The sequence below is a fragment of the Erpetoichthys calabaricus genome, chromosome 5, assembly GCF_900747795.2.
Source record: "Erpetoichthys calabaricus chromosome 5, fErpCal1.3, whole genome shotgun sequence".
NCBI classification, from domain to species: Eukaryota; Metazoa; Chordata; class Cladistia; order Polypteriformes; family Polypteridae; genus Erpetoichthys; species Erpetoichthys calabaricus.
Genome location: NC_041398.2, coordinates 193,424,868 through 193,440,867, shown reverse-complemented (window position 1 = coordinate 193,440,867; position 16,000 = coordinate 193,424,868). Strand labels below are relative to the sequence as shown.

General features: G+C 35.3%; 1 protein-coding gene across 1 annotated transcript in view; it reads right to left on the bottom strand.

The window, feature by feature from the left end:
* LOC114652851 (transmembrane channel-like protein 2-A) overlaps nt 1-14,771 on the bottom strand; it is a 71,114-nt gene extending 56,343 nt beyond the window's left edge. The window contains exons 1-7 of the mRNA XM_051928570.1: nt 14,439-14,771; nt 11,963-12,115; nt 9,796-9,886; nt 9,614-9,695; nt 5,246-5,352; nt 5,049-5,147; nt 3,516-3,658 (exon numbers count right to left, since the gene is read on the bottom strand). Coding sequence (XP_051784530.1) covers nt 3,516-3,658; nt 5,049-5,147; nt 5,246-5,352; nt 9,614-9,695; nt 9,796-9,886; nt 11,963-12,115; nt 14,439-14,707 — 944 coding nt within the window. The 5' untranslated portion in view covers nt 14,708-14,771. The remainder of the gene's footprint in view (nt 1-3,515; nt 3,659-5,048; nt 5,148-5,245; nt 5,353-9,613; nt 9,696-9,795; nt 9,887-11,962; nt 12,116-14,438) is intronic.
* Between the last annotated feature and the right edge of the window lie 1,229 nt (nt 14,772-16,000).

Here is a 16,000-nt window from a genome sequence, read left to right as displayed (position 1 = left end):
GCTGTCATACGATCAGAAACACACATGACCCAATTTTCTGATGTCACTATCAAATTTCATTGTCTTGCCATTGTCATAAACATTTTCACATTTTCTAAATCAAAATATCATATAGGAACAAATGTCAGGAATGCAGCTCTTTTCTTTATTGACATCTTAAGAAGCCTGTGCCCATCGTGTTTTTTTAATGGGTAAAACGCTCCATTGAGTCACACAGTGTGTGTATGCCACAAGACCACCAGTTCTCTCTTGGAGTTTGCACCACTATAAACAAAAGGCTATTGGCATTGGTTTTCAGTGCTATGACCAGGGGCTGAAGGTTGATGGAGCAGAAAATTTAACTAAAATGAGAGCTGGTACATAACTAAGAGTGTTGATAATCAGCAGCAAAAAATGGCACTTGCCAACCATTGAGCTTTGTTTCTTCCTTGAGCTTTGCCAAACTCATTTAATTTTACAATGTGGTCAAGTCTCTTTTTCTCCTGTTCAGGACACCACCCCATCTTCAGTCATCTGTCCATCCTATTGGTTATTGGTGCTATTAGTGTGGCCTGTCAATCACTTCTGCTGCATCCTTCATTTGTAGAAAGCATGCTTTCAAAGCAGCTGAGAACATGTAAGTTAACATAATGTTAATAAATATCAACAAGTTAATTTATTGACAACATAAAATGTGTCGACTAATACTCTTTTTTCTATAACATCACCAAATTTCAATCAAATCTGTTAAAGTATTTTTGAGATTTTGGGGTAGTTTGTGAATGATGTGGGGTGGTTACCCCTAAATACTCATATATAGAAATGTCCTCACTTAGTGGATACCTACTGACTTAGATATACCATCCTGCCAAATTTCAACTTTTTAAATAAGGGATAAAATGTTTTTGTTAAACAGTGAGTGAGTGAGTGAGTGAGTGAGTGAGTGAGTGAGTGAGTGAGTGAGTCAGTCAGTCAGTCAGTCAGTCAGTCAGTCAGTCAGTCAGTCAACTTTGCAATATATACTGTATATATACAACACCAAATCACAAAAAGCTGGCCCGGTATGGATAATGCAGATAAAAAAAAATGCAGTGATTCTTAAATTTACTTTGACTTTTATTTCATTCAACACAGTATGAACCCAAAATATTTAATGTTTTGTCTGGTCAAATTCATTTAATTTCTTAATATACATCCATTCCTGCATTTCAGGCCTGCAGAACATTATAAAAAAAGTTGGGATGGGGACAAATTAGGGCCAGTAATGAGGTAAAAAATAAATTATGATGTGATTTCAACGTGATTTTGGCAGATGATTGTAATCACAATTTCATACAAAAGCATTTTTCACGAAAGGCTGAGTCTTAGAGGAGCAAAGATGGCAGAGAATCTCCAGTTTGACAACAATTGTGTTAGAAAATTAATGAAATATTTAAAAGCAATGTTCCTCAAAGAAAGATTGGAAGGGATCTGCATATTTCTCCCTTTACAGCACATTAATATCATTAAACAATTCAAGGACTCTGGAGGAATTTCAGTGTACACCCATGATCTCTGATGCCTCAGACAGCACTGCATCAAGAGCCTTCACTTATCAATTGCTAGTATAACCACATGGGCAGGGGATTGTTTACTTTTGTCAAGCACAACAATACAGAGTTGCATTCACAAATGCTACTTAAAACTTTAATATTCAATGAAGAAGCCTTATGTTAATCAAGTTTAGATGCGGTGTCAACTTCTCTGGGCTTACAGGCATCTGGGGTGGACCATCACACAGAGGAAAAGTGTATAGTGGTCAGACGGATCAGTATTCCATATCTTATTTGGAAGAAATGTGCTCCTGACCAAAGACAAAAAGGACCATCCAAACTGTTATCAACAAGTCCAAAAGCCAGGGTCAGTCATGGCATGAGTTGTGTCAGTGCCCTTGATAAAGGTAATTTATACTTCTGTGATGGCAGCATTAATGCAGAAAGGTACATTGAGATTTCAGAGTAACATATGCTGCTACAAGACAACATCTTTTCCAGGGACGTCCATGCATTTTTCAACAAAACAATACAAAACCACATTCTGCACACATTACAAAGGCATGGCTGAGAAAGAAGAGGGTACAGGTACTGGACTGGCTTTCCTGCAATCCTGAACTGTCTCCAATAGAGAATGTGTGGAGAAATTTGAAATGAAAAATGAGACGATGACCCCGTAGTGTTGCACATCATAAAATGCCCCTTTCCAGGAAGAATGGGACAAAATAACCCATGAATCACTTTATCGCTTCCTTAGTGCCAAAACATTGTTTAAGTGTCGTAATGGCGACATTACAAATTGGTACATGCTTTATTGTCACCACTTTTTGGAGGCCGAAAAACCAGGAATGTATGTATATTAACAAACCTAAATTCCGTTGTACAATGTCTCATTGTTATAATGACAATAAAGATTTTGATTTTTTGATTTGAAATCAAATGAAGCGGACCAGACAAGACATGAAATATCTTGGGTTTATACTGTCTGCAATGAAAAAAAAAAAAGTAAATTTTAAGAATCAGTTCATTTTTTATTTTTTTTAATTTGCATTTTCAATACTGGCCCAACATTTTCTGATTTGGAGTTGTAGATTACAAATATCTGTAAAATATAAGCTACACATTAATATGTGCAATCCGCATATTAAATAATATTCTGTATAAATAAATAAATGACATGATAATTTATGTTTCACATTTCACATTTCTAAAGGTTTTACATTTTCTTAATGTCATACAAACTTACTACTATTTTATAGCCTGGGTGTTTCATTTAATGCGAAATAAAATGTTGAAAATGACTTGGAGATAGGTTACAAAACAGAGTAAAAAAATAGCTTCCTCACCTCCAGGTTGTTTTAGGCATAATTAACATAAAAGAATACCTTATGTGGCGGACGGCCGGGTCCCATGCCTGGCCGGGCCGCCCCTTCACTATATATTCAGGGGGAGCAGCCCTGGACAGTTCAATACCTCCCCCTGGGCACTGGATGGCCACCCCCCTGGGTTGGAGTGGTGCCTCAGCCTCCCGCAGGACTCCATGGGGGATGGAATTCTCCACATCCCTGATGGGTTGCGCAGGTGCCGCCAGGGGGTGCCGCAGCAGGAGCTGCTGGACCCTTCTGGGCATTAGTTTCGTCACACCCGGAAGTGCAGCCGAATGCAATCAAACACCTGGAGCACTTCCGGGTGCCCAATAAAAGTGGCCAGCAACCCCCACTCAGTGGCCAGAGTTGAGAGGAGGAGGACAAAGCTTGTGGAGGAGTGGTGGTAGAAGAAAGGAGTGTTTTGGTTTTAGTGCTTGTGTTTGGGATCTGTGTTGTGGCTGGGGGACACGGGCAAGACGTGCCCTCCAGCTGAAGAAAATAAGTTTATTTTTATACGTGCCTCCCATGTCCAATCTGTATCGGGTCAGGCGCAATATAGTGCATTTGTTACACTTAATGCAAATTTACTTTAAGATGTGTCGTATGGCGGACAAATAAGCTGAAAGCCAACACTTACGTTTGTATAACAACCATCAAGCTGTATCCAAAAGTGCCAATTCCAACCATGAAATAAGCCAAAGGTAATCTGTATTTCAAGAAGCCAATTGTACGTTGATTGTTATAATAGCCATAGAAAAGCACTGAGTATTTAGCATACCCCTGTTAACAAAAATAAAGTAAAATTAATATAGATAAATGTATTTGATTCAGTGTTAAATGCATACAAAACAAGTGTAATACACTACACAAATCAACATTTAAATACAACAGAAAACTGTTTTCCACAATTTTTGCAATTAAAAGGTGCACAGATTATAAATTACCAATAAACAAATTACACATCCAACTGTAATGAAAGATAGTGAAACTCTTCATCTTTAAGCACAAGAAATTTTATTTTTGTAAACAGAAGGAACCTACCAAATTAAGCCTTCAAAATATTTAAATATTTAAAACTGTATATGCTAGTCGTTAAAACAGACCAGTCTTGTGCAATTTACCTGGCACCTTACACTTATAATGTATTCATAGCTTGTATACCACAGTTGCTAACTTGCACAACCAAATCTACAGTACAGTACATATTTCTATCTTTGGATGTTTTAACCTGCTATGGCAACTTTTAAATGATTTTTTTCATGTTTATGCATTTCCAAATGCAAGTAACAGTGCTCATGTTGTTTTTATACCAGCAATAGATGTAGATATCTTTCACAAGATAGACATGAATTTTATAATGTTAATCACCTACCATAGGCTGTAATTAAGGTTCAAGACAGTAAAAGGTCTACATGGAAATACATTTTACGGATGGCAGAAAAATATAAAATATGACAATCTCTACCAAGGCACTTTAACAAGAGACAATTTATTCAGCTTATACATAGTCTCCTTGACTTGGTATTCCTTATGTTTAAAGCATTAATAAAGAGTATTTAACATGGAAAAAAGAAAGAACTTCTGTAAGAAATAAGTAGGACCACAGAATGAATTTCCTTTTCAAATTCTTCACAGTGACCCTATAATTATAAAGAAACAACTGTGTAAGAGACTACATCATTTATCCACTAATTATTAAAAGCTTTTAGTCTGAATGGTTTCCTCTTGCCAATACTTTAAATGTTATATTTATTTATTAGTCTTATTTTAAGACTATAAATAGAACAATTAATTATTATATACAGTAGTACTGAAATTTGAAAAACATGGCCAAGAACAGATATAATAACTGTTAGTAAAGTAAAAAGTCTTCATATGTTTACATATGTATATAGAAAGGTGCATTTCTATCTATGACATTCTGCATTTTTATGTTACGTTGTATGTAGTAGTATGTAGTAGGTTGTATGTTGAATGTAGTATTTTGTGTCTTTAAAAATGTGTGCTGCGTTCTGGACTTGTAAAAGGTAGTGCGTTATATAAATTTAAATATCATTATTCAGAAGGAATATGGATATAAAAAAACTAAATACTACATAACGAAACGTATAACAGTTTTCTCAAAAGTAATCTCCAAACAGTTGTATTTGCATCTTGTAAACCTACTGACATTAAAGTCCCAAAGCGTAGAAAAATCCATTGCTGTGTCTTGCTCATCTCTTGGCACTGTTTTACGGGAAATACTTCCATAAGGCAAACCCATCAGAATCTGTAATAAAAATTCATTTTTTTTTATACAGAGATTAACACTGAAATTTTCTGTTATTAGAATTAAAACAGGTTTTTACATTCAAAAGTATATTTTACCTCTGGAATCACAACAAGCCCAAATGTTAAACCAAAAAGAACCAAGTTCATTCCATACATCCACCTTAGAAATATAAAATAGGATGCAACCGAAGATCCAAAATGACCTAAAACAGAAATCACAACAATAAATTATTCAACCCAAGCAAGGAAGAGGAGTTAAAGTCTCCTCCGGAAGGGTTAAACTCCCTTCTGAAACAAGGACAAGGGGCTAAAGTCCTCTCAGACAGAGTTAAAGTTTCTGATGGGGTAAAAGTCCGTGGTTGCTTTGACTCCTGGGGGTCATAGGTTGACACTAGGCTTAGAAGTAGAAGGAAAAAAAAAGGATAAAGAGGCTGTGGGCAGAGAAAATAAAGCATAATTTTGAAGACACCATGCTAGTACTAGAGAGATTATGTGTGATTTTTTTTTGTTACAAGTCGAAGGTGTAGACAATAACAACTTCATACATCAAAACAACCACGTAACTAGTCAATACTACTGTATACTGATTTGCTTTGTCCATTGTTGCCATCAGTCAGGACAAAGTGATATACAGTATAAAGCTTTCAACCACCCCTATTCTGTTGAACAGTAATGGCCCACTACTTTTGAAGCTTTATATTTGAAAAGATGGAACACATATTGTTTTAATCTCAGTGCCACAATTACCTATATGAAAAAAATAATCATTTTACAAGTTATTCTAACGGTGGTGCTCCCGAGCAGCCATGAGTCGAAGTAATTCTCTGTAGCGAAAACCAATCAGATCGCTTTCTGCTACCAAGATTCTACCAAGAATTGAGAGCTCGGGCCAATCACAAGCCCATTTCGGCTACCAAGAATTGGCCAATGACGGCTCGGTCAGCTACCAAGAATTGGCGAGTCACGGCTCGTGTCGGCTACCAAAATTTGGAAAGGGCAGGCCAACCTCTTGTCAGTAAATGTATTCTGCAAAAGCTTGTTCGAGTTGGCACACAGATGCTTTGCGATTTGTTTCATTTTGAACTTTCTAAAAATGTTACTCACGAGTGTCGGTTTGTGCAGATATATTTACATTTACGTACACATTTTTTGAATGATTTTTTAAACATTCTTGGTGCAGTTTATTACATTTATTAAATATGTTTGCAAAATGTGCAAAAAGATATAATAATGTATAAATATAGTAAACTTTGAATTGTATAATCATAATTTAATTTTTTATACTTAACACTAATTTCACAAATCGTTCATATCATTGGTAATACAGAATAATAATAATTATAACTATACTCTATATTAACATTGATGTTATAAAATATGCTTATAAAATAAGTCTACACCTTTAATATTCAGACAATTCTAATCGTGCTGTAGGACAGCATATATATATATTTTTTTTCACTGTCGCCTTAATACTCTTCCATATTAATACTCTTCCGTAAATATATATATATATATATATATATATATATATGGTTGAAAATAGTTTTACTGTCAAATAATGCAAAGAGTACGCAACATGTGTTTCGCCCTAATTCTGGGCTCATCAGGCGTACACACTCACTGCACTCCCTCTCGGGAATCGAACCTCGGACGTCAGCGCTAGAGGCAAAGCCCCTAATGTTGCGCCACGGCGTGTGGTTCGTTCATGTGACAGCATGTAGATCGGGGTAATTACATTCATGGCATTCGTAGTCTGAATCACAACCTGATTGTATGGGTGGTTACCTACCAGGTAATGCTTGTGGTTGGTCAGCAAGTCGGCTAACATCTGCCACGGTGCCCTCTTTCAGTTGCGAGAAGCAGATCATAGAATGGTTGAAAATAGTTTTACTGTCTCAAAAGTAATTGGACAAAGGCTATTTCATGGGCTGGTGTGGGCAAGTCCGTCGTTATGTCATTATCAATTAAGCAGATAAAAGGCCTGGAGTTTATTGGATGTGTGTTGCTTGCATGTGGAAGATTTTGCTGTGAACAGACAACATGTGGTCAAAGGAGCTCTCCATGCAGGTGAAAGAAGCCATCCTTAAGCTGCGAAAACAGAAAAAATCCATCCGAGAAATTGCTACAATATTACGAGTGGCAAAATCTACAGTTTGGTACATCCTGAGAAACTCAGCAACGCAAAAAGACCTGGACGTCCATGGAAGACAACAGTGGTGGATGATCGCAGAATCATTTCCATGGTGAAGAGAAACCCCTTCACAACAGCCAACCAAGTGAACAATACACTCCAGGGGGTAGGCGTATCAATATCCAAGTCTACCATAAAGAGAAGACTGCATGAAAGTAAATACAGAGGGTGCACTGCAAGGTGCAAGACACTCATAAGCCTCAAGAATAGAAAGGCTAGATTGGAACATCTAAAAAAGCCAGCACAGTTCTAGAAAAACATTCTTTGTGACAGATGAAACCAAGTTCAACCTCTACCAGAATGATGGCAAGAAAAAAGTATGGAGAAGGCGTGGAACAGCTCATTATCCAAAGCATACCACATCATCTGTAAAACATGGTGGAGGCAGTGTGATGGCTTGGGTGTGCATGGCTGCCAGTGGCACTGGGACACTAGTGTTTATTGATGATGTGACACAGGACAGAAGCAGCCGAATGAATTCTGAGGTGTTCAGAGACATACTGTCAGCTAAAATCCAGCTAAATGCAGTCAAATTGATTGGGCGGCGTTTCATGATACAGATGGACAATGACCCAAAACATACAGCCAAAGCAACCCAGGAGTTTATTAAAGCAAAGAAGTGGAAAATTCTTGAATGGCCAAGTCAGTCACCTGATCTTAACCCAATTGAGCCTGCATTTTACTTGTTGAAGACTAAACTTCAGACAGAAAGGCCCACAAACAAACAGCAACTGAAAGCCGCTGCAGTAAAGGCCTGGCCGAGCATTAAAAAGGAGGAAACCCAGCATCTGGTGATGTCCATGAGTTCAAGACTTCAGGCTGTCATTGCCAGCAAAGGGTTTTCAACCAAGTATTAGAAATGAACATTTTATTTCCAGTTATTTAATTTGTCCAATTACTTTTGAGCCTCTGAAATGAAGGGATTGTGTTAAAAAAAATGCTTTAGTTGCCTCACATTTTTATGCAATCGTTTTGTTCACCCCACTGAATTAAAACTGAAAGTCTGCACTTCAACTGCATCTGAGTTGTTTCATTTAAAATTCATTGTGATAATGTACAGAACAAAAATTAGAAAAAAGCTGTCTCTGCCCAAATATTTATGGACCTAACTGTATATATATATATATATATATATATATATATATATATATATATATATATATATATATATATATATATATATATATATATATATATGCTCTTCTACAGCACGATTAGAATCGTCTGAGTATTAAAAGTGTAGGTTTATTTTATAAGCATATTTTATAACATCAATGTAATAACTATAATTATTATTATTATGTATTACCATTGATATGAATGATTTGTGAAATTAGTGTTAAGTATAAAAAATTAAACTATGATTATACAATTCAATGTTTATTATATTTATACATTATTATATCTGTCTTTACATGTTTTGCACACATTTAATAAATGTAATAAACTGCACCAAGAATGTTTAAAAAATCATTCAAAAAATGTGTACATAAATGTAAATATATATCTGCACAAACCGACACTCGTGAGTAACATTTTTATAAAGTTCAAAATGAAACACAAATCGCAAAGCATCTGTGTGCCAACTCGAACAAGCTTTTGCAGAATACATTAACTGACAAGAGGTTGGCCCGCCCTTTTCGAGTTTTGGTAGCCGACACGAGCCGTGATTCGCCAATTCTTGGTAGCTGACTGTGCCGTCATCGGCCAATTCTTGGCAGCCGAAATGGGTTGTGAATGGTCAATTCTTGGTAGCTGATACGGGCTGCGAGTGGCCTGAGCTTTCAATTCTTGATAGAATTTTGATAGCAGAAAGCGATCTGATTGGTTTTTGCTACCAAGAATTACCTCGACTCATGGCTGCTCAGCAAATCCTTGGGTAGCGCTGCTGTCTCGCAGTTAGGAGACCCGGGAAGTGAACCCAGGTCGTCCCTGCTTGGCCAGTGCGGGTGGAAATTGCATGTTCTCCCTGTGTCTGTGTGGGTTTCCACCGGGTACTCCGGTTTCCTCCCACAGTCCAAACACATGCAGGTTAGGTGCATTGGCGATCCTAAATTGTCCCTAGTGTGTGCTTGGTGTGTGGGTGTGTGTGTCTGTGTGTGCGCACCCTGCGGTGGGCTGGAAACCTACCTGGGGTTTGTTTCCTGCCTTGCGCCCTGTATTGGTTGGGATTGGCTCCAGCAGACCCCTGTGACTGTGTAGTTAGGATATAGCGGGTTGGATAATGGATTAAGTTATTCTAGTAAAAATTATTTTGGAGATATGCTTACTTTCAACCTCTTTAATCTTCATTTCCCAAGGGATGCAAGCAGTCTTAAAATTTTCAAAATCTCTTTTAAACTTGATCCATTTCTTTAAAATACACCAGAAAACAAAAATACATTTTAAACTATGAACAACTAACATCTTTAAATGAATATATAAAGTAATGTAACAATCTTTTAAAATGTACCTTTGTCATCATTACTTTGTAAGCATAAAATTTTCTTCCTTTACCTTTACCCAAAGCCCCTTCAAACTTTTCCACAAAGGTCTGGGCTTCTCTAAAACAAAAGTTAATGTGGAAAGAAAAAAAAAATATATATATATATATATTAGAGATATAAAATAAGAATTCTGCATACTGAAGAACATTTCAACTCTAATTTCTTGTTTCACCTAAAGAACAAAGCAAAAATCCAAAATAAAAACAATAAGACTGCTATATTTTAATATAATTGTCATTATTAAAGGTTAAGAACTGGTTTTCAAGTTCAGTCCTAGGGGACCCCATAGCTTCAAGTTTTTATTTCACCCAATTAATTACACAGTCATTATTCTTATTCTCTTTTATTTGATTTTATTGTTTAGTTTTCTGGTGTTGAAATATTTCTAAGAAATTCATAATTATTTAATTATTTGTCCTGACTTTAAATACTTACATTTCTTTTGCCATTTTATTCTTAATTTATTCTTTTCTATAGAGTTTGCTCCCTTAACTGTACCTATGTAACAGTGATTAGCAATAAACAGTGCAAGTGCAGGACCAAACAAATCCTACAAATGAGCAGACAAGTGAATATGACACTGAAGTAATTGCTTGCCTTGAACTTTCAGTGTTGTCAGCATTTGGATATGATTAACGCAAAAACTCTATAGAAAATGGTGAATTAAAATGAAAACGGCAAAGGAAATTTAAGTATTTCTTAAAAAATACAAATATTTCAGAACTTCTTATAAGAAGAGAAATAAAAAGGACACCCAATTAAACAAAATGTTTTGACATTTCAAAAATATTCCTCAACTCAACATGGATGTAATGTGATTGACTAAGTTAGTAGACCATGAGTGCTTGATTTTGCATAATCTAAAAAACTATTTTGGATAGTGCATTTTTATATACATATGTAAGCCGTCATTCCTGCCTCACATTGCTCCAACTCTGGAATCTGAATGAGATTATCTTTGGAGTTAAAATAGAAGACTATCATCTACTGTTTCTTCTTCTTCTTCTTCTTCTTTCAGCTGCTCCCATTAGGGGTTTCCACAGAGGATCATCTTCTTCCATATCTTTCTGTCCTCTGCATCTTGTTCTGTTACACCCATCACCTTCATGTCCTCTCTCACCACATCTATAAACCTCCTCTTAGGCCTTCCTCATTTCCTCTTCCTTAGCATCCTTCTCCCAATACACCCAGCATCTCTCCTCTGCACATGTCCAAACCAACGCAATTTCGCCTCTCTGACTTTGTCTCCCAACCGTCCAACTTGAGTTGACCCTCTAATGTACTCATTTCTAATCCTATCCATCCTCGTCACACCCAGTGTAAATCTTAGCATCTTTAACTCTGCTACCTCCAGCTCTGTCTCCTGCTTTCTGGTCAGTGCCACCGCCATAACCCATATAACGTAGCTGGTCTCACTGCCGTCCTGTAGACCTTCCCTTTCACTCTTGCTGATATCCGTCTGTCTAAATAAACTATTATTAATATCCATTCAAGCCTTTGACTTCATGTGCTCACTTGTAACTGACTTATATTAAAAAAAGAACAGATTTACAGTCTAGAAAATATGGGATTAATCTATTTTGACAGATTACTCAATTGATTGAAATATTCACATAAAAAATGCATAAATACATACATCATTTCTTAAACCAGCTTAATCCAGTTCAGGGTTGCAGCAGGGCCAGAACCTCCCGATCACATTTGGTGCAAAGTGAGAAACAACCCTGGACAAGGAGCCAGTCTACTGCAGTCAAATAAAACATTTTACATTTAAAGATAAATGACATCAATCTGCTTTTTATAAAGGGTTTTTTTTGCCAGTTCATGAACCCACATTTCTGCCATTGTCAGGTAATAGGGGCATCACGACATAAATTTTACAGTACATTGAATCTGCTATCTGAGATGAACAGGAGAGCAGAGTAATGAATCAATTTGAATTTGCCACTACATACTGATTCACATCTACAGTATACTTACTTATTGAGAATCAACATTCCACCCCTAAATGGGGTAAACCAAACTTAGTTAATCATATATACTGAATATACTGAAATTCAAAGATTAAAAATAGGCAGTTTAATGTGAAGCTATGCACACTGATAAAATAATATTTTAAGTTGAAAATATTACTTCAGAGCATGCAGTCTTCTTTTCATGCGCCAAGGTTTGTTCCTCATGTTTGAAATAAGCTTTTTCTTTTCTTCAACTTCTTCCATGAGCTTTGCCATTTCACCCTCTGACAAAGATTCTTCATCTGAAGAGTTTGAGTCAGAGGCAGAAGAGCTGCAATAAAAGTAACATTAATAATTATGATAAAAAATATGATAGAAACATTTGCAGGGCTTGTTTTTTGAGCTCTGGAATTCATTTTTCTTCATCTTTCCCGTGTGTTAAATTATTCAATAAAACATTTTTGTCCAGTTGAACAAAATTCAGCTTGAGCTAGTCTTGAAACAAGGGAAATTGCACAAGACTGATCATGGATATGACATGTAGGATAACTCCTAAAAGAACAAAAAGTCAATAAGGGTCTAGTAAGACTTCAAGGGAGCCAGACAGCAAATTAAAAATAGATTTTCAGTACAGTCTAAGTTGAAGTCAAAGACAAAATACATTGTCAAGGTGTCTAGTTGTATTCTTCACAGGTTGGGTGTATAACTATAACAAAACCATAACAGAAATTCCAAAATGGGAACCAAATCTTTTACATTTTTCAAAACTAACCTTTTTATCTTTAAATTATTTTATTTATATCAGTGTTTTTTTGCAATGCATATGAAGTACAGATTTCTAAGATATATACTGTATTACTATACGTATTCACCTCACAGTGAACAAAGAAACAAAAATTTAATCTGAGGTAATCATAGATTCTGAGGTACTGAAATATCTAAAAGGCTAGCAATAATTTGCTTCCTTAATTGAAGAGAAATTCCTGACAAGTGTGGGCAAAAGAAATTGCAGACTTGACAGCAGGCCAGTAGTATTTTGTTAGTTCTCTTTTATTTCACACTCGGAGTCACAGGAAGCAGAGATTCAGAGAGCACAGTCTGTCGAAGCAGGGCTCTTCTGAACCCCGATGAAAATTAAGGGGGAGTCTTATATACTTCTTTATCCCATGATTAGTAAGTTAAGCAATGTCTGAGCTAAGCATTATCTATGTTCCCCAAAACTGATCACAGGACAGATGTCTTACACTTGCACCCTGCAGCCTTGTGACCTTTTTCCTGAGTCATTCACTTTGAGGAACTTAACAGAAAAGCCAGTTTGAATCATGTAGAAACCATTTTCCTGAGCCCTTGCGTAACATATTTTTGTCAGTTCATAAATCAAGCTTTTCCTTACTGGCAGGGTTACAAGCATGGCTGAAATGAAACTTAGTTACCAAACACACAGGGTACGTGGTGCTCAGGAGAACAGTCTTCTTCTACACAAGGTAAATAATTAGATTGACCTTCATGTGGTGAATTTTTTTTTTTTTCCAATATTAAGTAAACTAGGAAATTTTTTTCCTATTGTACTGTATTACAGTAGGGTTGGGATTTTCAGTGGTAATGTAAGTTATCATAATAAATTCTTCATTAAGCAGGAATTTCTTATTAAGCATTAACTGCAAATAAAACTGTTAGCGGATTGGGGATTTTTATGATTTCTAGACAGTCTGATACATAAGTAAATATTTTATTCCAGTATTGTCTAAGCAAGGGACATTCCTAGATTATGTGAGCTACGGAAGCAAATGATGATTTGGATTAGTGATTGAGAAATGTCATTCCAAAGCATGGTTTAACACACAGTTAAAATTGCTATTTATCCCGTACTCATTTTTTTAGGAAGCATTGTCAATCTCAAATAGTCACCCATGTGATTATGAATACATTTGACATCCATTCATTTTTTCTAAACATTTTCCGATAAATGTAACAATTATCTTTCTCTCTTTGAAAGAAATTAATTACATGAGGAACATCTTTCCTCCAGAAGACATGCAGGTTATAGGTGTAACAGAAGCAAATATCGGTCAGAAATCCTTTATAAAAGACAGCACCCAAACGAAGGAACAGGATCAGCACATGATACAAATAGCATCAAAACCATAAACAGAAACACTTTTTTAACTGCTTACTGTAAAATATTTGTATCTCTCTAAACAAAAAAGACAACAAAACAATTGGTAGGTAAACCTTGGACACAACATCTCTATTCTTTGCCATTTTTGTTATGTATTTGTTCACCAGAAAGGCAAATATTTTTATATTTAGGTAATAGCTAAGCATTTTTTAGATCAACAAATCTATTAATACACAAAACATTCTATAATTTCACAGAATTTTTAATTAAGCAGGAAGATTTGTACCTATAAGCATCTTTTGATAAAAAATTATTTATACACACACAGATGATATATTCTGTAATTCCACAGAATATTTAATTTTGTAACTGCTTTTCAATATATTTTCCCCCCAGGAAAAGGAAGACAAGGTGTACATATACAGTAGATTTCCCACAGACAAAACCAGCATTATCTCTAAAACAAAACATTTTTAAATATGAATTGGTATATTGCCTTTACCAGGAAATATTACAAAAGATGAAGAAGCCCTACCTGCTGTCATTCTTTTTTTTCTTTTTTTTCTCCCCACCATCATCTTTATTTTTATTCTTTCCTTTCCCATTTTTGTCTGACTGCTTCGCTTTACTGTTTTGTTCCTCTTTCTCTGCTTTTTTATTGGCTTTTTTCTTGGGCTGATCATCTTCACTGTCCTCCTCACTGTCTTCGTCTTTGGCTACCTTTTTTCTGTTAGCTCTTCTTTGTCTTGGAGCTTTCTCTTCTTCTTCCTCTTCATCTTCATCTTCGTCTTCCTCGCTGTCCATATTTTTACCTCTTCTGCCATTTCTCACTCGTGTTGCTGTGCGGTTATTATTCCTATTGTTCCTCCCGCTGGCAGATTTATCAGCTTGTCTTCTTTTTCCAGATTTTGGTCCATCATCTGTATATAATCAATGATAAAGAAATGTAATGTCATATCTTTTCATCTTGAATCACCATACGTTTTCCAAGCAAAAGATACAAAATAGTAACTTGATCTAGGCAGGACAAAGCAAAAATAAACACCTTGAAAATATTATATATGTCTCTGCTTTTGAGTTTTTCTCAAGGTCCTATCTTTTTTAGCTTAGCATGCTATTCTATTCAGTGTTTGTTACTTTTTGATTTGAATGTACTGTATAAGTTTGTATGGAAATTTGGCATAATTAATGACATTAGCTGTATTAATAAAAAATGTTATTTTTTTGTGTTATAAATATTATGCACTGTAAATGATGTTTATTTTTGTCTCTTGTTAGAAATGTTATAAAAATAGTAGATATTTAATTACATTTACAATTTATTGATAATATACATTAAAAACTATTAATCTGGAATACTTTCCAGACATGTAGTAGCAGTGAAACTACTATAAAATTTGATATAATTATCATTTGGGTTCACACAAATATCTAGCCTAATGCATATGAACAGAGCTGGAAAAATTACTCAGAAATAATACTTGAGTAAAAGCAGAAGTACTTCGCCAAATTTTTATTTTCACTAAAGTATTATTTCAGTTTAAACATGCTTTAGTAGAAGTAAAAAAAGTATCTGCTTTCAAAAGTACTCAAGAACCAAAAATAAAAGTACATTTTACAGTAATGAGAACATGCAAGTCTTTGTCTAGAGAACACAATATATTTTTTTATTTAATTTAATTTTTAAACAATTCTCACAAATATTTAACTAGTCATGCAAGTGCAATCCTCCCTTTGACCAGTGCATAACTGCAGTTAGTGTCACAGTGATGACCTGAGGTGTGGTACTGGTTAGTGTGGCTATGACTTACACTGTTCCATCCCTACTGGGCTACCCAGCAGCAGTAAATAAGGCAACCTTATTCCAGAGAGATGAAGACTAAAATTAAATATAAAAATAAGAATAAAAAATTAAGGGAACAGCTCAAAACCTTATCACTTGAATAGAAACACAATATAAACAACATTGAAAATCAGCACAGATTGGGTTTATTATACTTTACTGAAGTATTTAAAGAATTTAGAATTTATAAGGGCAGTTATTGCAATAAATAATATAACAATTTTAGAATTGCACATGTCTTTTACAAGAATTCT